Source organism: Melospiza georgiana, chromosome 3 (assembly GCF_028018845.1).
Source record: "Melospiza georgiana isolate bMelGeo1 chromosome 3, bMelGeo1.pri, whole genome shotgun sequence".
Lineage (NCBI taxonomy): Eukaryota > Metazoa > Chordata > Aves > Passeriformes > Passerellidae > Melospiza > Melospiza georgiana.
In genome coordinates, this window is record NC_080432.1 from 26,148,692 (window position 1) to 26,172,316 (window position 23,625).

The window sequence follows — 23,625 nt, forward strand, 5'->3', positions numbered from 1 at the left end:
TAAATGTGCAGTTGAATCATGTGAGGCTTCTGCAAGCAGCTTAAAACTGGGGAGGAGCTGTTCTTTGTCTCACTTTTTTTGCTAGGAAAAGGTGAGAGACTGAATGAGGAGAAGGGAGGAAGTGGCATGTGAATCATGCCAGCCTGGCAAATTTGTAATTCCTCTGTGGAAGTTGCTTCAGAAAGTGCGGAGATTTGAAGCAGAAACTATTTGGGATCTTCATGTGTTTAAAAAGTCTGTTTCTCTGTGGTGGTAATTAAAATCTCCTCTAAAAAGATGCCAGAATCAACAAGAGATTTTCCAAGTCTTTGGTGTGTTTGGTTAGCAGGTATATGCCTGGCGCTCGGGGATGCAGGCCTGACTGAGCAGTTGTGATGGCTGTGAACTGAACTATGAAGGAGACATTTGTCTTGGAGTGGGACCTTTTGTGTTAATCCTTCCAACCTTTATAGCCAGGCATTTCAGGGTGATATTTAGTCAACGAATAACTTGTATTGTGCACTTGTGATCCCTCTCCATCAGAAATGGGTGACTGTGTAGAATAACTATCAGGCTTAGATAAGAATTATTATTTTATTTTTTTATTTTTCCTGCACTGTGGCCATTTTTCCTCAGAGGCTGGTGCTTTAGTAGCACATATTGTTTCTAGATTGGGATTTATAAATTAAGATTTACTCAGGAGATGAACGTCAATACGTTGACTGTATCTGTTTATTTGTGCATGCAGTTGTTTTCTGTACACCTAAGATAAACATGTTATCAGAGTATTTCTGAGCACAGATATTCATGTCTTAAAATTACACATACCAGTGAAGCTTCGCTGCTGTCTGCACAGCTCAGACACAGTAGGCACAGAGTATATAAACACAGTCACTGGTTTTGCTGCTTTAGAAAAGGTATTTTTCTCCTCTGGCTGCCTTTTGCATGTCTCTGTGGTGTGAGCTGCTACATAAGATTGCTGGTTTTGGTTTTTGCTGCTACATCAGCCTTGGTATTTTAGCTGTTCGGGCTTGTGCTCTGCCTTGCTGAGGTTGTGCCTCCGTGTGAGTTCTGTGAGTTACAAGGAGAACAGTCATGCTTTCAGAAATGGGCACGGAACAACATTACACAAAGGTGTATTTTGTGCTGCAGCATCTATTTTTATTAGAAGGTTAAAGTTTTTGCAACTTAAAACCAGTCATCCCTTAGTTGAGTTTTTTGTTTTGGGGTCCTTTGGGTTAAAAATATGTTCGAAACTTTACATCTTTACTAGAATCAAGAAAACTGTGCTTCATTATTTCACACGACTGTAAAAGATAAGACTGGTGTTTGATAAATGGGAAATTCACATTTGGTTTGATAGTGGCCTTTAAACCAGGTATTCTGACCCCTAAATTACCTATGAATTTGAGGATCAGATTTGATTAGTTCAGTAGCACTGAGCTATTTAAATGTTTCAACTTCCATTACATGCAAGATGCCCGGTTAAAATTCTTGTGTCCCGTTTTGCAGCATGGTGCTAATTAAATGTAAAATCTGTCTTTAAACCAGAAATTGTACAGAAGCAAGTCACAACAAATCTTGGTGGTGTTTTGTGTTCTGTCTGGAAATGGTATGAAGAACAGCTTTTAGATTTTTCCGGGATGTGTATCTGGATTTCACTGTCAGGGTTTAGAAACTATTTTCTTCTAAGTAAAGATTTCAAGTCGTTGTACATAAAAGGAACAAAAGAGTTTTTAAACTTCTTGTCTCAAAATTTTTTTCCAAGTAATTCTTCTGTATTTTAGAGCTGCAGATATCAGGAAAGAAAATAAATCCACATTTATGTACAGTGCCTGTGGATTTTTTTACTGAAGCAAAGCTAATGGCTGTCAAAAAAAACTTCTTTCTGAGCTTGCTGTGATGTCTGGCTTCTGTATTTCTTTAAAAGGAGTGTACTAAAAATAAATAGTGGCAATCAGTCCCTGTTATGATTTTAACTCAAAGTTTATCTATCCAGGAACCCCAAATTTAGGTGCCTGAGCAAATTTTGACAGGAGAGCATCAAACTTGAACAGATTTTTGCTGTACATGTTGTGAGCTTCTGCGTTCCTGAGCTAATTGGATGTAAAGTGTCACGTAGAATTGTAGTATCTGTTGGTGAACCTGGGCAGACAATAATAATTACTAGGTTGAAGCTTGTTTTCTGTTGAAGCCCAACAGTGTACTCTAGTTTTTGTTTAGGATAGGTCTGGTTTAATGCTAGTTTACAATTATTACTCACGGGGCATTATCATTTCAGATCTGTGCATCTACTTTTAAGGTACGCCAATTGCTGTAATTAATTAAAGTGCTGCAGATGCTGCTGGTTAAGCCAATTTAAAGAACAGAGCGTGAATTTCCAGTTATGTGAGCTAGATAATGATAATGCCTTAACGTGGCAGTCGCTCCTGTGAGCCAATTACTGCTCAGATAGCTGGAGCAGGGCTGTGGTTCACTCTCTGCCTCCGTCCATTCCAAGAAGACACGTCTCCTTTTTTATGCCTTTTGCTGCTGAGTAATCTCAGTTTTCCTCCCTGGTTGTGGGGTGGTCCGACTGACAGCTTTTACTCTTAATAAGCTTAGAGGTAATAATCCCAGTCCTGTAGGTCACATGTACAATATGCCTTTTAGTTTCATTTTTTCCTGCTCTCGTTTTGCCAAAACATAAGGCTCTCTGTAATATTATATGAGTGCTGTTGCTGACTACCTGGGACTGAAGCACTGCTTTCTGATAATTGATTAATGCATGTGTCTCCGAAATGCTTCTACATAACAATAATAATGAGATTAAATCTGCTTATGTTTGTTGGATTTTTTTAGTTTTGTTTTTTTAAATTTGCTTTTAATTGAGGAATATTTTAAAATATGGATGTGTCAAATATTAATTAGCGCTGAGATTTTTAAAAAATCCATAAGTTATGTTAACTTCACAGACAAAAAGTAGAGAAGAAAATACTTCCATTTGAGATATTCTGTTTTTATTAATTTATTCTTGTGTTTGTTTTAGATGGCAACATGGTATATTAATAAACAAGCCATCAGGAACATCTTTGCCTTTTGTATACATGTGAATTTATTTTGAGGGGAGCTTTAGAATGGTTGACAATGCTTGTGCCTGTAGCACTCCAGGAATGTTTATGGGGTAGCTGGAATGTGGAGAATAATCCTTTTAAAAGAATGTGTAAAAACTAATTATTTGTAACTGATATTTACTTTGTAGCACTTAGTTTTATGAGTTATAAATTGTGCAAGTCTAATAATGCTAATAAATTTAGATAGTTTCGAAGAGAGAGAAGTGATGTAACACGTGACATACCTGCCGTTTCACTTGCCAATGCCCAGTTTAAAGTTTCAGGCTTAGACTGGGGAGAACCTGTGCCATGGAACATTTCTGCATTTCCAGGGCAGCTCTGACTTGTGCCAGGTGGTTTGAGCATTGCTGCTGTGGCAATGCCCTCGGGAGTGGCAGCCCCTCGGCACCAGAGGGGCTGAGCCTGGAGGAAATGAGTGCACCCGAGTTCATATGCAAAGCGGGGAGAGAGTGGAATTTTCCCAGAATCGAAGCAGAGAGAACAGGTTTTCATCCTGGATGTGTAAAAGTGAAGCCTTAAAGGTCTGGGAGGCCTCAGGGAGCCTGGGGTAGATGCATGGAGAATGGGCCCTGGAGAGAAACAGGGGAACATTGTTTTGTAGTGGTTGAAGCTTGGGCCCAGACAGAGGAGGAGGAGGAGGAAATTGGCTGCGAAGGAGAGTCCGTAATTTCTGTGAGGGAGTGGAAGAGAACAGAGTGCACTACTTAGATGTCTCTGGCCTCATTCCAGAGAATGGAAATAAAGACAAGAAAGTGCATGTGAGCATTTATTGCTTTGTCCTTTTGTGTGTTCTTATGTGACCTGAAGCAAAGGAAAAAAAAAAAGTTTTTGGAGCTCCTTAAAAAAAAAAAAATCTTTGTCTCAGTTCAACCATCCTCTGCCTGCAAGGACAGGGAGCTGAGTTCACACAGGCTGGAACAGGAAGAGTAAATCTCCACGCAATTCTGCATAAAAATGTAACCCCATGTGATGGCTGAACCATTCTCAGTATGCTGCTGTCAAAACAGGTGGTTTCTTACTCAGTCCTCCCTGCTCCTCACTTTGTGGACAGCAGCCCCTCTGTGTGCCCAAGCTGGTGCTTCCCTGGCCTTTGGAGAGCTCAGTCTGACCCAGCTGAAACATTGTGGTTTTTTGTTGGTTGTTTTTTTTTTTTTTTTTTTTTTTTTTTTTTTTTTTTTTTTTTTTTCTGGGTGAGTTTTCTGCTGGTTTAGTGAAAGGAACTGGGCCGTGAAAGAAGAGCCAGTAAAGTGCCATGGTGGGTGCAAGGCAGGAGCCTGTGGCTGGAAAAGTGGGATTGGGTTTTGCTTTGGAGGCAGGCGCTGTCTGCAGGCAGAGGTTGTTCCATTGTGCCTCTGCTCTGGGCGAGGCCCATGAGGAGGGATGGGTGTTCTGGGGCCCCTCATGCTCCTCGTGCCCTGCAGGAGCTCCCACCCTGTGCTGCAGCGTGGCTGCTCCCCGTGGGCCTGGCTGCCTTCGCTGGCCTGTTCTTGTCCTCTGCCTGCACCATACAGGGCTGGAGGGACCTCACTCCAGAGGGGTTATTGGGCTCTTCCAATACCTGCCAGCTAGCAGGCTCCTCCAATAGCAGCTAGCTCTTCAACAGCACCTAGCAAGCATCTCCCTTCATGGGCAGCAGAGACCTTTTGCTCAGAGACCTTGCATAACCTGCTTTGGCCAAGTTTCCATCTGTTCTCTCCTGCTATCCAGTGCTGTGATATTTCAGGGGCATCCTCAGAAATCACCTTCTTCCATGTGGAGCCCTAGCTGTCCTTCCTAAGCCCAACTTGTGTCAAGATTCCCTTGCTTTGGCTCTTTCTAGCCTCTTGCTGTGGTAGGACTGTCTCTCCTTGGCAGTGAAATTGCAAACTCTAAGTTCATGCTTTCATTTTGGTGATGTGTAAGAAAGATACTGAACAGACTTATTTTTGTGGCACAGGAACATTAGCAAAGGTTTTATAAGACCATCAATTGTTGTTGAAAGTTTAGAAAAGAATGAATGTGTGACCAGAGTAAGAGCTGCCCTTACTCTGTATAGTTTTACTAAAAAGAAATCCCCTCTTGCAAAAGTATCACAAGGCTCTGCCTGTGTGCGTGTTTCTGTGGGTTCATGTTTGTTCTCACGTGCTGTAAACCCCAAGATGGAATCCCCTGGTTTATAGGGGCTAATAATTTGTTCCCAGATTTAACAAGGTGCTTAATCACATGGCTTTCTTCAACTTGATTTAATTACAAGTAGGTTGTGTACTGAGAGTCAGGCTTGCACTTAAATACCTTGCTTAAGCAAGGTGCATCCTTTTGGTGTTTCTCTGTCACTGTGTTTAATGGACATGGGGAATTTATGGGCCTTACTGAGGAGCATTTGTGCACGTGCCATCCTGTGATAGCTGGGGTCAGTGCAGCAGATCAGGGCTAAGTTCTCAGTTATGACTGGCTGTAAGTTTCCATAAGACTTCTCCAATACCTCTTTATTTTTGTTGAATTTTTGAAATAATAAAAGACAAATTCTATAATTATGATTTGTTGCCCGTCCTTAGTTTTGCAGTCTTTTTTTAAAAAAGGTTTCACAATGCAAGTTATGTTTAAAGAAATCAAATTGTGGGGCAGAACTTGAAAATTCCTTTTTATTATATCCAATTTGAAATAACTATTGTTGTTTGTTAAGACTGCACCAGATTGCTTTGGGACACAAAGCTCTCACTGCCCAGTACTTGCTGAGAAGGAAAAAAAAAGCGGCAGCTGTATCAAGTTTTTTGCAATTAAAAATCTGGAAAAACTTGTTTAAGAAACTATTAGCCCAAGAACATGCATCTTTTGTCTGTATAATATGCAGCTCTGAATACAACTCTTTTTATCAAGAGTGCAGTGTTTCATATTTAATCAACATAAAATTGAGTGCTTCCCTCACATGAATGTAACACAGATCAAGTCTCAGCCAAAGCAAATAAAAGAATGAATGCTTTGTTAATCATCCATAACTAATTTGTGCATACACAGAAAAAATGAAATCTGTTTTTGACAAGACCTTTTTCATAGGAACAGCAAGGGAGAATTGAACATGTAATGTGCATTAGTAATAGAGAATAGCAATGGGAAGATCTGAGATGTTTGCCTCAGACGACTTCAATTTCTAGATAGTAACGGTATTTAACAGAAACCTAAGGTAAGAGAAGGAGGGTGGGTTTTAAGTTGTTTGCCAAAATGTAATAAGACAAACCTGTGCTGAAGCAGACATAGATGGATTCTTGTGTGCCTTGCCATATATTCATAAGTATTGCAGGGAACTGCCACATATCTCTGTGACAAACTCAGCTAATAGATAATACACAGTGAAGAAAATGTTAAATGCATTGCTTCTTTGCACAGGCAGTATGATTGTGTTGCTCTACTGACAGTGTGGTTATGGTTGATGGGGCAGCTTCATTACAAGCCCCTGTTTTCAGGCTATTGCAGCTTTAACAAAAAAAAAAAATCACCCATTGGACTGAAATTTTCTATGCTTGTCAGCCTTGAGGTGAATTTTACTTTAAGTACAAAGTTAGAAGAAATCCATTTAGCTATTTCCCTGATTGAAACAAATTCGGGGGGAGGGAGGGTGGGATAGGCTTTCAAAAGCTTGAGGTTTATGTTTATTGCTGAGGTGCATTTTGGAATGCTTTATGTTTATCCTTGCTGTTAAAATGTATACTGTGCTGTTTATAAACATAGACATAAAGAAATAAATAAGTGCACCTGCACCCCACACCATTCCCACTGCTGTGTGTGCACAGGGTGTGACAGCTGAGGTGTCTGACATGTGTGAGCATGCCCCCATTCCAGCTTCACACAGATGTGAATTTTCAGCTGCCTCCCTTTTGCCCTGGTTGTATTCCCGCCCTTTGCTCCCTGCTTCTCCCTGCTGACATCAGGCTCAGCCCCCCCATCAGCAGGATGATGCTGCTGAGATCCTCAGAGCCTGAATTTTTTCTCCTTCCTGAACTCTGCAGATCCTGCTGTGCTCAGGAACCATCCCCTGCCAGCCACGCTGCTCTGACATAACAGCTGGGAGGAGACTTGCAGACTGAATCTCTATCACTGAGGTTTCCCCCCTCATAGTGATTATTTGGGTAATAGAAATAAAGTGGCACGAGACAATAGTAATAAAGAATAGTAATAAGGTTTAAGTATAAAGAATAGTAGTAAAGGGCCAGAGAACTGTCTGTTGGGATGGAGACCCTTCCTTGAAAAGCCAACTCTTCCAGAGTGGATGTTGTGATGAGAATCACAGCCATGGAGCTGAGGGCAGTGGTGGCCCTGCAGTGTGTCCTCTTGTTGGTGGTGGGAGATACAGGGAGAGGGAAGAGCAACAGCAGGTCCAGAAATTTCTCTGTATTTTGAGGCATTTCTCCATCTGAGTTGTGTCCTGTTGTTGTTATGTATTCTGGTGATTTTGGCATATGCTGCGAAGCTGTGAGCAAGATGCAAGAGAATAAAAAGAGCACAGTCATGAATTTAATAATGGAGATACAGTCATGCTGCAATAATATTGCTGACATGTTCACTTTGAAGAACATTGTGCTGTCTTTTATGAAGTAGTCTTTTAGTCTAACTTTGAGAAATTCCCAAAGTGATCAGTCATTTGACCTGGAGTCTCTGGTTCTGCCCAGAGGAATGTTCATGGTGTGAGCATCACTGCTCAGCACACAGCCATCAGGCACTACAGACCATTCAGCTATTTGCTCTGGGTTTTTGCAGTTAAGGTTCAATTTTCAGTACAGAAAAAATATAAAGTAAGAGTCAATAATATTGACACTCTTGCAGGCTTTTCTCTGTCGTGAGCCTTGCAAACTTTGTCATTTAACATTGTGCATTTCCTCTATGGAAGTTATCCTCAGATGATAACAACTGGTTGATGACACACTGGTATTTTGAAAATCCCATTTTAACAGGTTATATCTGTGCTAAATAATTAAGTCTTTCTCTGGAAAGATGAATGAAAGTATGTAAGCTTGTTGGAGCAGTTAATCTTTTCACTTTGCTTCTTCTTCAAGGAGTTTTACCTCAAACTTGCTTTGTTGTTGGAGATTATAAAGGAGCTGAATAATGTGCTTATGTTTGCAAGTTTGTTTAAATAATCAAGAGTTAATTCTGGGGCCTGTATCACATATGTCTTCCTGCATGGTATTTGTTTCCTCAGGACAAGGTTTATAGGTAGGCATGGCCTGAGGTGCAGAAACTGTTCTTAATATTATATTGAATTCACATTAAATATTCACTCCTGAGCTTGAGGTATTATTTCAAACACACCTTTTTAGCATTCAGGATTCTGGGTATTTGTCTTGAAGCGACACCAAGACAGAGTAAGGGAATTTAGAGACTGGAATGGAAAGAGAAAACAAGCTGAACTAACAATAAATCAGTAAGTAGTTTACCCTTAAAAAAAATAAGTCAACTATTTTTCCTTAAAGACTGACTCTCTTGGGGGGATGCTAGCTGGACATCTCTCTTTTGTAGCTGTTTGAAGGTGTAGTAGCACCATTCATGGGAGACCTCTGCACACAGCAGAGGAGTGCATCATGATGATAGAGGTTTCCTATCAGGCAAAGTAGAACTGAAGTACCAGGCATTGGTAGGTGAGCTTAAATGTAAATTTTGTACCAGGTATTGCCTATTATTTAAAATAAAACCAGAGAACAACCTGTGAGTCTCTTTAGTTGATACATGAAAAAATGTAGTTATGAGCTGCTAAGCAGTAAATAAAGTCATTGTTGTGAAGTCAGCTACCCTGTCCTCCCCCTGGAGAGAGGAGGTCACACAAAATAAGTGTGTTTCTTACTCCAATTTTTGCTAAAAGTTTAGGAGCTAAGTTCATCACCCACTGTTTCTCCTTCTCTAACATTAGATAAATTATCTGTATTTCTACTTTGTGTTGAAGCTAACTGTACAGAAATACTACAGACTCATACAGCAGACTCTTCAAAAGCAGGGAGGAACATGAGCCCAGCCTCGGGGGACGCTGCCTGCAAGTGCCTCAGCTGAAGCAGAGCATGGGAGCTGCTCCTGGAGACAGGGGGCACAGTGAGAGGGATGCAGCTGCACACAGCTCCCAGGAAATGAGGGACTGCTGTGTTTTGCTGAGCTGCCAGCCCTGTATGCTGTGCTTTTCTAACAGCCTCACCTGCCACGTGGCAGCAGCAGCTCAGGCCCAGACTTCCTTAAATCTGCTCCTTTGAGAGGAAAGGTTGGAGGATTTAAACAGCCAATTGATGATGTTTCGCTGCCAGCTTCAGCTGAACTTCCACAAGCTTGTGGCCCACATCCATGGCAAAGTAAAAATGTACAGGAGTTTACAGTAGGAGTTACTTTTATAGCTTTTGTTATATAAAAATTATTTCATCTTGATGGCTTTTGCTTGCTAATGATTACTATGTAGTAGCTCCCACAGGCTTGCACACAGCTGTACCCTGTGCCTTAGCAGACCTGGGGGAGATGGTCACATCCCTGGCTGCTGTAGCATCTGGGGAAGGGAAAGGAACAGACAGTCCCTGATGTGGAGTGATCCCAACAGCAGAGAGTGAGTGGCTGTGAAAGGGAAGCAGAACCTTTGGGGCATTAGTGAGCTCAGCATGTTGGGATCTAGACTTTGCAGGAAAGGATGTCCTTTTACTGCTGCTAAGGGAAACAGGATAGTCACATATTCCAGGGCTCTTGAGTGGTGCAGCACAAGCTGTAGCACTGCAAACACAAGCAAAAATTCATGTACTTTGCAAAGATACAGTAATTTCTTCAAGTGCGAGGACATTCTGAGTTTAACTGGTCAAAGGCATCTAAGAGTAAATTGAAACCTGCCACTATAGAGGAAAAGAAACTTGCACAGCATCTCTAGAGGAAGTGATCTGAAAGAGCAAAAAAGCTACAAATACTAGAGTGAATATTTCTCAAATCAGTTACAATCTCCTGTATACTTCTGAGGGAGAGTTCAGGAGTTGTTTCTGCATTACCAAAACAGTCCAGGGGATAAAGCAATTGAAGATGTTATAAATAGATACATAAAGCAGTTATCCACATCCTATGCAAGGTTCATTATTTCAGGGTTCTGTTACTTACTAAAATTACCCATCTTACCTGCAATTTTTTCTCTGTTGTCCTTTGTAAGCAGCAAGCCCCCTTTAGAAGGGGATACCTCTCTCATACAGATGACCTATTAATAAATTGCTCAACTAAAATTTTAATTATGCACGTACTTTGCCATCTGTCTAGTAGTTGTCTAAGAAGCTTAATGGTATTTTTTGATAGAAAACCAGGAACTCTGAATTTTCTTGGTGTTGTTCTGCATAGTTGTGGATGAATTAACTCAGTTTATTAGGTATAATTTCTTTTTCTAAACTTTGTGTCTGATGTTAATCATTGGAGTTTTCCAGAGTCTGTGAATGCAGAGGATTAGCTTGGGAAGATGAAAGGTTTGTTGTTACCTACAGCAGGTCAGTTGAGCGCAGGTAAGATTTTAGTCAGAAAGAACCTTTCACTACATACCCCAGTCTCTCAGGGTGCCACTGAAATCTCATGGGGCTGTAAGAAGAGAGAAGCTGAAGTAGCATATAGTGTTTTCTCTTTCATTACTGAAATTACTGTCTCTGCTTGTGCTACATGAGAAACAGTGTGTTTGCTTCCAATATAATGATTCATCAATGTGGATGTGCTGTTAAAACCAACATGTTGGTGTTTTTTGAAGGAGCCTTCAAGCTTAAACCTAAGACATGACCAGTATGATAAACAGTCTGGTACAAGGACTTTGGTTCTGCAAGGACAAAGGTCACTTTGTGAGGATAACAAATATATAATTATGTCATTAAGGGTAGCTGTTTCAATGTTTAAAAATGTTTTATTTCATTCCAAGCCCTCATGTCTAGGGCTCCAACGTTTCTGGCATGTGCAGAAGTTTTTAAACATTAAATTCTCAATTCAGATGCATCATAATTCTTAGTAATGTTCTGGATACCTTCAACCATTATTTGCTTTTAAACAAGTTTTCAGCAGAGATCGTGCTGCCTTCATTCGGTCCTCCAAATCTCCCATCCGCCTGTCTAAATTATTTTAACTGACATAGTTTCTAATTTACTCTCTCCAGTTGAGAGAGCTCCCTGTAGCTTGTCTATTTTAGCATTTAATTGCTGTATACTCTCCCAAATTAAATTCTGCAGTGATCCATTTTGCTCTGCTGGTGAAGCAGTGATCTTTCCATCTGCGCAAGATGGTGCGTGCGGCAGCGGCGCCGGGCTGCCATCCTCGCCAGGAGAGGGAGAACTTCCAGCTGCTCTCTGCTGCTGCCTGGGGGCTGCAGGGCCAGGGGGCTGCAGGGGCCAGCTTTCCTCCACAACAGTCTCCATTTAGTTCTGAGGCCAAAGGAGAGGGAAACCCATTGTTTCTCTCAGGGAGTTTTTAGAACCGGACAAATCGCTTTGTCAATTATTTACTGCCAAAGTTTGCTCCTCCTTAAAATCTGCATGTCTTTGTGGGCTTTTTGGCATTTGCTTTTGTAAAAGATGAAAAGGCAAAAATATTATGTTGTATGCTTTCCTTGTTTGTGAGAAAGATGATAATTATTGTTCCTTTTGACAAAATAATACCCAGTAAGGCAACTTGTTGTCTTCCCTAGCTGGGTCTTTTTTGGATAATGTTTGTACATTGATTACTAATTACTTAATATATTTCTATTAAGGAGGGACCATTTACTATCTAAATAATGAAGAACTTCAGTAGTTTTTGTTCTGATTTCTGCTGAATGGAAATGTTTTCCTGTTATTTCTCAATATGTGTGTGTGTGGAAGGGAGGGCACTGGAACCTCAGGGGTTACAGACAGCACAGCAGGGTCACGGCTCTGTGTAGGCAGGCTGAGTTCAGGTGTGCAGAGGTAAAACACATCCTGCTGATTTCTCTGGGGGGACTCTTTCCCCAGCCCAAATAACACAGAGGAATATACCCCATTAACAAAACCCAGCCAGTGTTTTGGTTCTGTGTAACTCTAGAAGCTTGGAGGCAGTTTAACAGAAAATACAATGTTTCTTACTTATTTGCACCTCTTATATTAACCTTGAAGAAGACTTGCCAGTCACTTGGTAAGTACAGCATACAAGGTCATTAAAAATACATTTTTAAGGAAAGAAGACTGCATGAAATTCACATTACAGCATTATTTGTCTCCTATAAATTAAGAATCTGAGTTCAGACCTTTTGTGTGAAGGTGTTAATCTTTTGGCTCGCTTCCTTTGGAACAGAGTTGGGCACTGTTTAATAGTGTGACATGTCTGTCATCTGTGGTTATCATCTTCCCAGTAAAAATGAGCTGTTTGTTCTATAGCTGTGGTCCAGGCTCTCTGCACTTAGTTCCTTAGAGTATTTTAGTCCTGCTTGCTGTGAAAGGATCTCTTTAGTAGGGAATGATGGGGATGATTGCTAGACAAGGCTGGTGGTACATAGCACTGCTCCACACTGGTCTTATTGCAGAAGGAGATCAGGCTGTGGGAATCCTTTATGCCAGGCAGATATTTATAGAAGGGTGGCACTTCCTGTCTAGTAAGTTTTGGGATGCCTGACACTGCTCAGAGTCAGGAATGTTGTGGCAGGAATAATGCATGGTTGCATTACTGGAAAGGAATTTGTGTGATAAATGGGTCTGGCCCTGTATCTGTGTCAGTAAATGCAGCTTCATTGGCTTCATTTGAGCTGACTGCAGTTTGCCAGTGTTATTTTACCCTTCTCTAGCCCCAAACTTTGTTATGTGATGGTCATTTGAAGATTTGTGGAAGTAGCTTAAAATGCTGGGGAGGGATAGTGCTGGGGACTGCTCCTTGAAGAACCATGCAGAGGTTTTTGAAACCCTGTTTGCTGTGTCTGTGTGTGCTGCTGGTCCCCAGGCTTTGGCAGAGCCAAGTGCAAGGTGAGATTTCACCTGAGCCTGGCCCTGCACTCACAGCTTGTGATTCCTGTGGCTTCAGATTGTCTGGAATTTGTCTTTCTGATGGCACCACTGAATTGCACTTCTGTTGGTATCTGAGGTGATGTTTTTCAAGTCTGTGCAAACACAAACAGCATGCCTAGAAATTGGGAACTGCCTGAGTTCATTATTACTAATATTCCTTTGTTCAAAAAGGAATGCAACTTTTATTGATCTATTGAGTATTGCTTATTCTGCATATTTCTTTGTCTGAAATCAGAAATCAAAGTACTCCAGGGTATTAGGAAGTATTTCTGTTTTCTATATTAATTTTCATTTTGCTAACTTTGAGTGCATCTTCTTCTTCCAGATTTTTAATAATTTGCTTAATTTTTCCTAAACTACCAGGATGCAGGAGTATCAACCACCCAGTGGGCATAGTGCAGAGACATCCTGCTGCCTTGCCAGCTGGAAACAGCTGATACAGCTTGATGCACTGCCCAGATAGGGTTATTTCACCCCAAAAATGGTGTATTTTTGAGGCGTTTTGAGGACTGTGGGCAATAGGAGGAGGAGACTGTCAAGGGAAGTGAAGCTGCTTGTGAGAGAAAAGTGTAGAATACAAAAGCAGAAATTCCCCAACACTGGAGAGAAAGATGGAGAAGTATTGCTGTGGGTTTATGTGCAGATTTTGCTCTTCTTAAGTGAACTAAAATCATCACTCTGGCAAACCATGTACTTCTAAAATAACATACAGATTTCTCAGAGCCTTTAGTTGACCCAACACAGCCATTATTCTGTTATGCAAGAAGATAGGCCTGCTGTAGTTTCTGCTAACATACTAAATAGTTATATTTCAAATAATTAAAATAATTTATTAATGATTTCTAGGACAATCACACATTTTATTTTTTTCCAGTGAGCTGTTTCACTTGCTAGAACCATACAGTAACAAACATGAAACAACAAAAAACAGTTGTTAACCAATGCTCTATGCATTCTCCTATGAGTCCAGCAGTGCCCATTCTCGGTCTCAGTAGCATGTTTGAGCTGGAAGATAGCATAGAGGTATTTTTATTTTACTGGCATTGTATGTTATCTTCTGTCTTTCTGTGACATTCAGATATCATGGCTGATTTTATTTGCATAATGCATTGCCGTTCTTAAGAGTAAAGGGTTTCAAAATTGCTGTTTTCTTGCAGAATGCACTCCATCTTCACTGTTAAGTGTTGTGTTTTCTCACTTCTCTTTATTATTGCACTGAATTGTTTCTCTCTTGTGACTTCAAAATTGACTTTTCATGCCACCCTTTCACAAAACAGGATGTTGCAACCCTGGCAGTCACATGGATGTAAAACACCTGAAGGCATAACAGAGCCTTACACAGTTTAAACTTTGATTATATAGGCAAAAGCAGGAAAGTTGAGCAATTAAAACATTTGCACTGGGATTCCTGCTTGACTTTTCACATGCTCATATGAGACACAAGTAAACACCAGATCAGACTTTTACCTTTAAATGGATATTATTTATTCAGTGTCCTACCAAAGTGGGCTTCTCTTTGGAATAACTCATTCAAGCCTACTGCTCAGCTGTTTCTGTCCACTCTGCTTGCAGGTTTGCTGTCTACTCCATTCTTGCATTATTTGATCCCTGCTAGTTTAAGAATTGTTTATCCTTCTGCAAGAAAATGTCTCCGTTTCTCGGGTCACTCAAATTCTACTACAGGAATCATGTAGATTTTTAGGAAGAAAATGCTACAGTCTTTTCAAGAAGTGATTATTAGCATGCTCTAACATTTAAAGACAATTTTTTAGAAGCTGGTTGTGTGTCAGAGTAGAAAACACAATCCATTGTAAATCAGTCATGGACCTAAGCAGTTTGAGAATATTCTTTTAACATACAAAACTTTTTTCCCCATCTACTTACGTAGCTAAAACCATGTAAGGCTAAACCTGTAAAGCTCAAAAGGAGAAAACATTGCAAAACTTCCAACAGACTTCACTTTCTGGAAGAGTAGGAGGATATACTTAAACTTGCATATGAAGCAAAATAAGACTTGAAATATCAGGCACAGTCTATTTTATTTGGGTTTGGGGATTTTTGTGTATGATAATATTACAAATTTGGACTTTTGTAAGCATTTGGAACTTGGAAAGTCAACTTCTGTCTTTGGCCCACAAAAATGTGAAATTAATTAATTTCTTAGGGAGACTGAACTCGATTGCCAAGAGTATCTTGTTCTTCACAGCACATCAGGATATGTAGTGATAGGAAAATCTTCCTGCTCATGGCTGGCTTCTTCCCTTTGTCCTGACACCCTGCTGCCTGCATTCTAGTCTCCCTTTTCATCTACATCAGCTAACACCAGAAGATTCCATTAGGAATTGCTGATGATCATCTTGTCTGGGAGAACTTGTCTTCTTCCTTATTCATGTTTCTTATTCACTCTCCAATCCAGATAATCTGAAGGTGCAAATGACAAGATGATCATTTGTACAATGAGTAGATACTAAGTGAAAATGTAATTTTGCATAATTTCAAAATTCTTCTGCCTTGCTATCTGTGTCTGGCTTTTGCATGCTTGCAAGTTCAGTGCTGTGTGCTTTCTCTTCACTTCAGAACCACCACTGAATTGGATGGGGTTGACTTATCTTGTTTGCTTTGACTTTTTAGAAAAATCACTTTGATAAAGACAACATGCACCTGACTTAGCAGATAAGATGGTGTGTTTGTAACAAGAGAAAGTAGCTCTGCCCCCAGGTAGCCCTGTTTTTTGGAGTCACTGAAGCATATTGGTGTTCCCTAAGCGACTTAGTGGGAGATCTCTGTGTTGTTCTCATGGCATTGGCTGCGTCCAACGAGTGAGCAAGCACTGAGAAGGCATTTGTAGCTAACAAGGAAATAAATCCAGATCTTTGTTGGATTTGGGATATTCACAGCTGCTGAAAAGCGATTTTTGTGTCAGACTGAGAAGAGCATGTCAGAATACAGGCATGGTGTGGCTGATGAATGATTCATCTGTGAGGCTTCAAGCGAGCACCCACATTCATGATTTGCTCTGAGACCTTGCTAAGATCAACATCTTACTGTCAACATCAACTATTCAAAATCTTGCAAGATGAGTTGTCTAAGATCCTGTTGGGTGTAGATGCCTGAACAGGCACTGCAGTAAACCTTGCATTCTGTATAACGAGTTGTAATGTTAGTTATTCTAAAGGCATGATACAATAACAGATTATTGCTGTTCATATCTGTGTAATAATGGAAACTCCCTGATTGTACTTTCCATTTTACACATTGTCAGAACCTTGGACCTTAATCTTGGTCTTTGATTGACAACTGCAGCCAGGGAAGGAGCACTCGTATTGTTTGTGAGAGTCGCATCTGTTCAACTTAATTCAGCTGAGAGTATTTGCATATTCTTAAGTATTTCTTCTGAGAGGGCCTAAATCCTTCTCAAGTGTTTGATGCATTTTTGAAATTCATTCATAAGGTATCTACATGCACTAATAGTTCTGTATAATATTGCTGTGCATAATCTGTCAGATAAGGCTAGTTTTTTAAACAAGGTATTCTTTGGGGATGACATATTACATTCTGACTTATTCTACTGGGCAGAAATGTCAAGTACTTTGAAAAAGGATGCTTGAATGTTTTGATTGAATTAGTATTCTTTATTCAACACAAATTGTCAACTGCAGTAAAATGTCCTATTGTGAGAACATTTTTCAAAAGAATTAATAGCAGGGCTTTTTTATTTTATTTTTTGTTACTAGGGCTTTTTTGCATATAATCATTCCTTTCCTGACGATGCTGATACCAGATAAAACAAGAGAGTAGATTCTTAGATGTATTTTAGATTAATTTATCTGGATTGTTAAGCCATGAGCAACATTTTTATACTGAAATACACCTTCCACTTTTCAAATAAAAATTTGGCTTTTATCTATTTTGCTCTTTATTTTTTCCTTGAAAAATTTTTATCAATATTTTTGGAAGTATTGTCAATTTTAGTTTCAGGAACCTTTTGCTCTTGGTAGTGCATGTACACCACTAATGAGAAGAACCGCTTCTCTGAAAAATATTCAGGTATTCTGTTTGAGCATGGAACACAAACTAGCTGACCTCAAACCACATGCAAAGAAATACATGCACGGTCCAAACCTATGTCTTCCATAGGCTGGAAGTTCCACTCCAGAACCAGCCATGTTTGGACAGAGCATGTCCAATTTGCTGTGAAAGGAAACAAGAATATATTCCCAGCAGTTTAACTGGATGGGGGCTGTGGATTGGTTCAAGCTCAAGCCATTAAAGACACCCTAGATCTTGTCATGGAGCACCACTAATCACAGTGGACAGCCTTTTTTTTGACAGCCTTTTTTTTTTTCAATTGCACTAAGAAAGTGTTCAAAGCTCCACCACCATTAGTGACTGATGTAGTTTAAGAAATGATTTTCTGTCGCTCGGCAGAGCCATAGTGATTTTTTGGAAAAAAAAAACAAACACCAAAAACCAAAACCAAACCACACAACCCAAGTAACCCCCACAGATTTAATAAGTGCATTTTTTTGTTTTGTGCACATGCATGTTTTAGTGTAACAGCACCTTTCACATTAGCTTTGTTCTTCTTTTGCTTTCAGGAATCTCCTTCTGGACGTAGAAAAGCGCTTGCCACCAGCAGCATCAACATGAAGCAATATGCCAGCCCTATGCCTACACAGACAGATGTCAGGTTAAAATTCAAGCCTTTGTCTAAGAAAGTGGTAGCTGCCACACTGCAATTCTCCTTATCTTGTATTTTCCTGAGGGAAGGAAAAGCCACGTAAGTTGTTTGTTTGTTGGGGGTTTTTTAAACCAGATAGCCTGCTTTGTGTTGCTTTTCAAAGAATCCTTTGGATAAAGAGCTCTTTCTGTATAGAATGGTGGAATTTGAGAGCATCCTTCAGCATACCTATCATTCCTGCCATACTTGGTTTCTTAACTGAGTAAAAGTTGTTTCTTACTCTGATTTCAGCCTTGTGTTCTTCAGAGGCAGATGGCTTGTACTCTACTCTTACAGACATTTTAAGTAACAACAGCTTAAAAGTATCTACAGGTCTGAAATTAGTGGGAGTGTGTGTTTATGTTCATTGTGTCCTCATCCAACAATACTCTTGGCAGATTTCAAGGGAACCCACTGATATTTCACAAATGCAATAAGGACAAAGCCAGTTGGAAGGTGAGGGAGGGTGGAGTTAGAGTTAAGATTTTGGGTTGAGCACAAGAGCGTCCTGTGGGAAGAGTTCTCTTGGGTGCTGATTACCTCTCCCTTGACTCACTCACTTGGTTCTAGATTATCAGAAAGCAGGTAACTCCGACGAAGGGGAGGAAATGATGCATCTGACTTCATGGATATTAGAAAGTTAGTTAATTACATTACTGTACCATATCATTCTATACTATATTACATCTAAACTAAATTTGCACAAGCACTTAACTGTATAGAATTTCATGACTGTTAGCTGACAGTCCCAACACACACACATGGATTTAATTGGTTAATGAATCAAAACACTCGCACTAGAATTCAATTATTAATTTTCTTCAGGTAAACAAATTTCTACAATGCATTTTACTTGTTCTAAAACACAGGAGCAGTAAATGTGATAAGAACTGTTTTTTCTTTCTCTGAGGTTCAGAGAATGTGAATCCCAGAAATATCTTTGGGAAGTTGAGCCTTGCTTTTCTCTGTGAAAAGAAATGTGGCCACACTAGATTGTAAGTTATTGACAGGGCTTTCATAGCACCCTGAACAAGGCATCCGAAAAAGGCTGCTCTTTGTGAAAGCATTGGTTTCTAGTATGTGTAAATAGACACTACCTTTTTTTAAAAATCTTGTTAATGATTTCAGATATTTATAGAAGGGATTTTAATCCTGTAACAGCATCAGGAGTTATGAATGAATGTAGGCATTGCACACAGCATGTGGGCAGTAGGTCTGGCCAAGCATTTTCACTTTTACCAAAGCAGACCAGGCAACAAGCATTTGCCAGCCTTTCTGGGCTGGTTTAAAATTTTAGGAAGCAGTTGTTAAATTAACTCTTGATGCAAAGAGTATTTTTTTACCCTTTACAATTTTGTTAATTAAAAACTTTCCCTTCAGAAATTGATATATATTTATGAGTTGTATTAATTTTGTTTTTTCACCATATTCAAGATCAGATCTGATATCATAGACCTCCCTGAAGAAAGCATCAAAATGTTTAAAGACTTTTTAAGAATGCAGTAATATCAAGTGTGGTATTAACAATCTGCATTTTAATGCCTGGTGTCATGTTTGTTATTTAGGGATGAAGACATGCAAAGCCTGGCTAGTTTGATGAGTATGAAACAAGCTGATATTGGTAACCTAGATGATTTTGAGGAAGACAATGAAGAAGATGAAGAAAACAGAGTGAATCAAGAGGAAAAGGCTGCAAAAATTACAGGTTGGTTTTGCCACAGGCATTGTAAAATATAGTTTCCTTTGCTTATTGTCCCTTTTTTTTAATCCTTATGCTATATTTTTATTTCACTTTAAAAAAATCCTAACAACCAAAACAATATTTAGGATAGCTTGGTTGAAGAGGAACCCATCCATAACTCAATGAAGTTTATTACTTGTGAATCCAAGAGCCTTGATTTGTGTGTGTGTGTCCTGTTTTGGGGAGAGAATGCACTAAGTAGGTAACATTTTAGGGAGGCAAAGAACCAGCATGAGCAGAGGAGCAGAAAAAGCTGAGGGAGAGGGTCAGTGAGCGAGAAGACCGGAGGAGAGGCTCAAGTGAAATAATGAAGGCACTTTATGAGAATAACTGCGAAATGAGTTGTGCCATGGACAAGTGCTGAGGTTCTGCTCAATAACATGGCAATTCCAGGCTGCATATTGCTGCCTTTTGGGTGGGGGTGTCTCATGGAAAAGAAACTGGGAGGCTGTTAAAGGACTTTAATGAATTTGATAGTGAAGTTGTTTGAAGTGAGATAGTGTAACCACATTTGAATTGCTGATGAAAATGCTTAGTGTGTTCAGGATAGCTGAACTAATCGAGGCAAGTCAGATCAGGATGAGATGATGTTAAATTGTTGGTAGAGATCAGTGTGTAGTATTGCTCCAGATGGGTTCTGTAGGAACTCTTTGTGTAATGAATCAGGAAAAGAAAATTAACTTCTGGTGCCAGACTTCATAACTTCCAATGCTCTTTCAAAATGTCTGAAATAAAGGGAACCTTCTCCAAAGTGGGGGAAGAGCATCTCGAGTGGAGAAGTGAATTGTCAAATCTGTTCTTGAAAATTCAGAGGAGCATTGGTTCAGTGTTATGAAACATTACTTTCATCACTTCTTTTTGAGCTTTCGTTGCAATCAAAAGGTTCAGCCTGAAGCATTTATTACTTAGTTACATTTAGTGTTGTGAAAGGATGCAAATATGTTTTCTGTATGCTTTACATATTCAATTAAACATTTTTTACCCTGGCTAAATCTCTAGTTATGCTGTATGTGTCTGGCACAGAGCATATTGGAAAGTGTGGAGTGAGATATCTGAGAAACCAGGATAATGTATTCTTGGTCTGGGAGCAGAGATATACCAGTCTGGTCACACTGAAATCATTCTGCAGGGTTTACTTCTTTCCCAGTGTAACCAGAATAAATCAGATCACAACATAAACCAAAACCTGACGTGTCCACCAGGCCATTGGATAATGACAGAGAAGGCCAAACTAAGGAGGGGTAATGTTCAGTCTATAGAAACTGCTGTGCACAAGGGTTTTATTAGGATCTGCCTGGGTATGGCACTGAGGGCTACAGAAAACCCAGATGCAGAAGGGCAGCAGGTGAAAAGCATCTGATCTTGCTTCTCAACACTTGATTTTGCAGCACTCAACAAGCACTCAATGATTCCTAAACAAGCAAAAGTTTGATCTAGGTTAGACTAGGCTGTCTACTGTCCTTTGGGTATGGAGTGAACATCTCTGGAGATAGATGGCAAGGCTGATGTGCAACACAAGCTATTTTAGAGTCATTTCAGCTTTTCCATCTGCTATTGCAAAGGCCAAAATTATCTGTTCAAAACTAACAATACCTCCATGAAAGGCAGAAGCAATAAATACTTCTGGAATACACAATTTCTGTGCCTTTCTCAGCCTGCTCTGATACTACTTTCTAACCATATAAGATGGGAGTGTTGGATTGGTTTTTTTGTAAATGAATTATGACATGAGGAAGGTCAGCCTTGGAATTTTTCTTCTTATGTTGGTTACAACAGCTGAGTTGCTTTACGAGCCTGGCCAGCTTTTCCCACCTTTGAGAAGGAGAGGGATGGTGAAGGGGAATGAGTGCATGCAATTTCCCAAGCAAATGGGAGAACATAAAACATAGGGCAGTAAGTAAACATTAATAAAGAAGATGTAAAGTATCTATTTCAACATGTGTTCAAGATTGATTTCATTGGCAATTGCAGTGACTCCTGCAATAAATATAATGAATGGGGAAAGGTAGAAGAGCTGAGGAAGCAAGGGAGAAGGACGTAGGAATCATTGTAGAAGAGCAGGGAAAAATTTAGAAAGAAGGAAATGTAACAAAACTGATGTAGCAAAGAATTCTTTCAAAAGCTGTGTTCACAAAATACCATAAAGTTAATTGAGGATGTTACATAACCCTTTTGAAAGCTTGCTGCTACCAACATTTTCTCCTCTTGTGCTGTGCTGGGTGTTGGCAGCTGAGGAGCTGGAATGCCTCACTGACTCAGAGTGCCCCGTGGCAAATCCCTCACCTCAGTGTGCCTGTTTTCCCAGCTGTAAAATGGGGATACTGCCTCTAACACCTCCTGGAAATGATGGGAGCAGCACACAGTTAATGTTTGTAATTGGCCTTGCAATGAGTAGCAAGGAGGGAAGGATTGTTCTCCTACTTTGGACTCCGGGTTTTCTCCCTGCTGACTTGATGTCTGAAACATTATTGTTCCCAAGGCACAGCTGCAAGAGGTGCTGCAAATCTTTTATCAGACACTGCTCCTTTTTGCAGTGTACAACAATTTTTATTGGTTTTTGTTTGTGGCGGTTCTTTTTTGTTGTGCCAAAGTTGCAGTTTCATAGATGAACATATATATCCACTGCTGGGAGAGCAAGGGAGATCTGCTGTGTGGGGCTCTAGATGGTGCAGGTGAGTTAGGAAATGCTGCTTCTCTTCCTTGATGGGTTGCCTAACTTGGAGTAGGTATCTGTGCCTCTGTTTCTTCAGCTATGAAGCAGATGGTGCAATACTGACTGACCTCAAAAGCAGTGGAATTTGGGGTGGTCAGCATGGAACTGCTGCCATACAACTAACCAGACTGAAAGACGTTTTCCATTTCAAGCACTGCTTTCACTTGGAGAAATCTCACTCCACTTCCTTCCCAGTATTTCTTGTTGAAATTTTTCATGTGTAAAAGCCGTATCTCCCCCAACTGTTCTGTGTGAAGTTGAAAATTGTTTGTTGCCATGAATTAAATTTAAAATATTTAGTTTCTACACTGTCAATATACATGGATTTAAACCTCCCTGAATTATCCTGTCCTTAGTCTTCAGTGGAACACAAGACATCTCATACTTGGAGAAAATGTGCCTCATAACTCACAAACAGGGTAGTAATAAATGTGCTTCTCTTAATGTTTTAATTCCTACTTGGAGCCTCCTGCTGGGGTTAATAGCTGCCTTCTGCTCCATCTGCCCAGGAGCACAGTGTCTGTCTTGGGGCACCACATGGAGTCAGGAACGTGCCCATGTGCTACCTATTGCAGGAGCCTGAATCCCAGCCCGTTTCAAGAGCAAGCTTCTGGGTAACAATATGCGTGACCCTTTTTTTTTGCAATTTGTAAAACCATACCTCTCCTGGCAACTTCTGGTACATTTACTCTTTTTCTTTGTCAGGATCACCAAGCTGCTTGGAAAAACAAAAAAACAAAAAAACAAAACAAAAAAAAAAAAAAAAAACCCCAAAAAAAAAGAAAAAAAAATAAAAAAGAAAGAGAGAAGAATGAAAAAAAACCCCAAAAACCAAACCAGTGATTTATGTGACATACTTGTAGAACAAGCTAATGTGTGTTTGTAGATAATGAGATTTATAAAAGATAATATAGGATATAAATCTCCAACCTACCATTTCCATACTCCAAAATATGACATAAACCATTTAATATTGTAATGAGAAACATTGTAGTGCGTATGGGTGTTTAGGTTGGCAGATAAGACCAGGTGATTCAGACCACATCAAAGAACTCCCTCTTTTTAAAGCTCTGAACTTAATTTGTTATTTTCTGACAATAAAAACTGAATTATAATTGTTTTGGGTTTTTTTTTCCAGATGCTGACATAATAGATTGTAAATCATGTCAGCATCTGAGCCTGGTTTTAACTACTAATTCGTTAGTACTGCTGTTTTATGAGGTCAGCTCTGTTTTATTTGAGTACAGGAAGGTATGTTCCATTGTCTATCTTGAGTCCTAAGAATTCCCAGAAGATAGTATTATATTATGTAGATTTCTCAGATGTATGTATGGTTTTATACTGAGAAAGCAAAGTTTTGGGACAGTTTTGGTGTTATTTTTTAGGATATTAGTCTTGTCTGT

At 39.8% G+C, this 23,625-nt stretch overlaps 1 protein-coding gene across 2 annotated transcripts in view; it reads left to right on the forward strand.

The window, feature by feature from the left end:
• EHBP1 (EH domain binding protein 1) overlaps positions 1 to 23,625 on the forward strand; it is a 206,929-nt gene that overhangs the window by 60,124 nt on the left and 123,180 nt on the right. For both annotated transcript variants that reach the window (XM_058020046.1, XM_058020047.1), the window contains exons 6-7: positions 17,647 to 17,828; positions 19,334 to 19,473. In XM_058020046.1, coding sequence (XP_057876029.1) covers positions 17,647 to 17,828; positions 19,334 to 19,473 — 322 coding nt within the window. The remainder of the gene's footprint in view (positions 1 to 17,646; positions 17,829 to 19,333; positions 19,474 to 23,625) is intronic.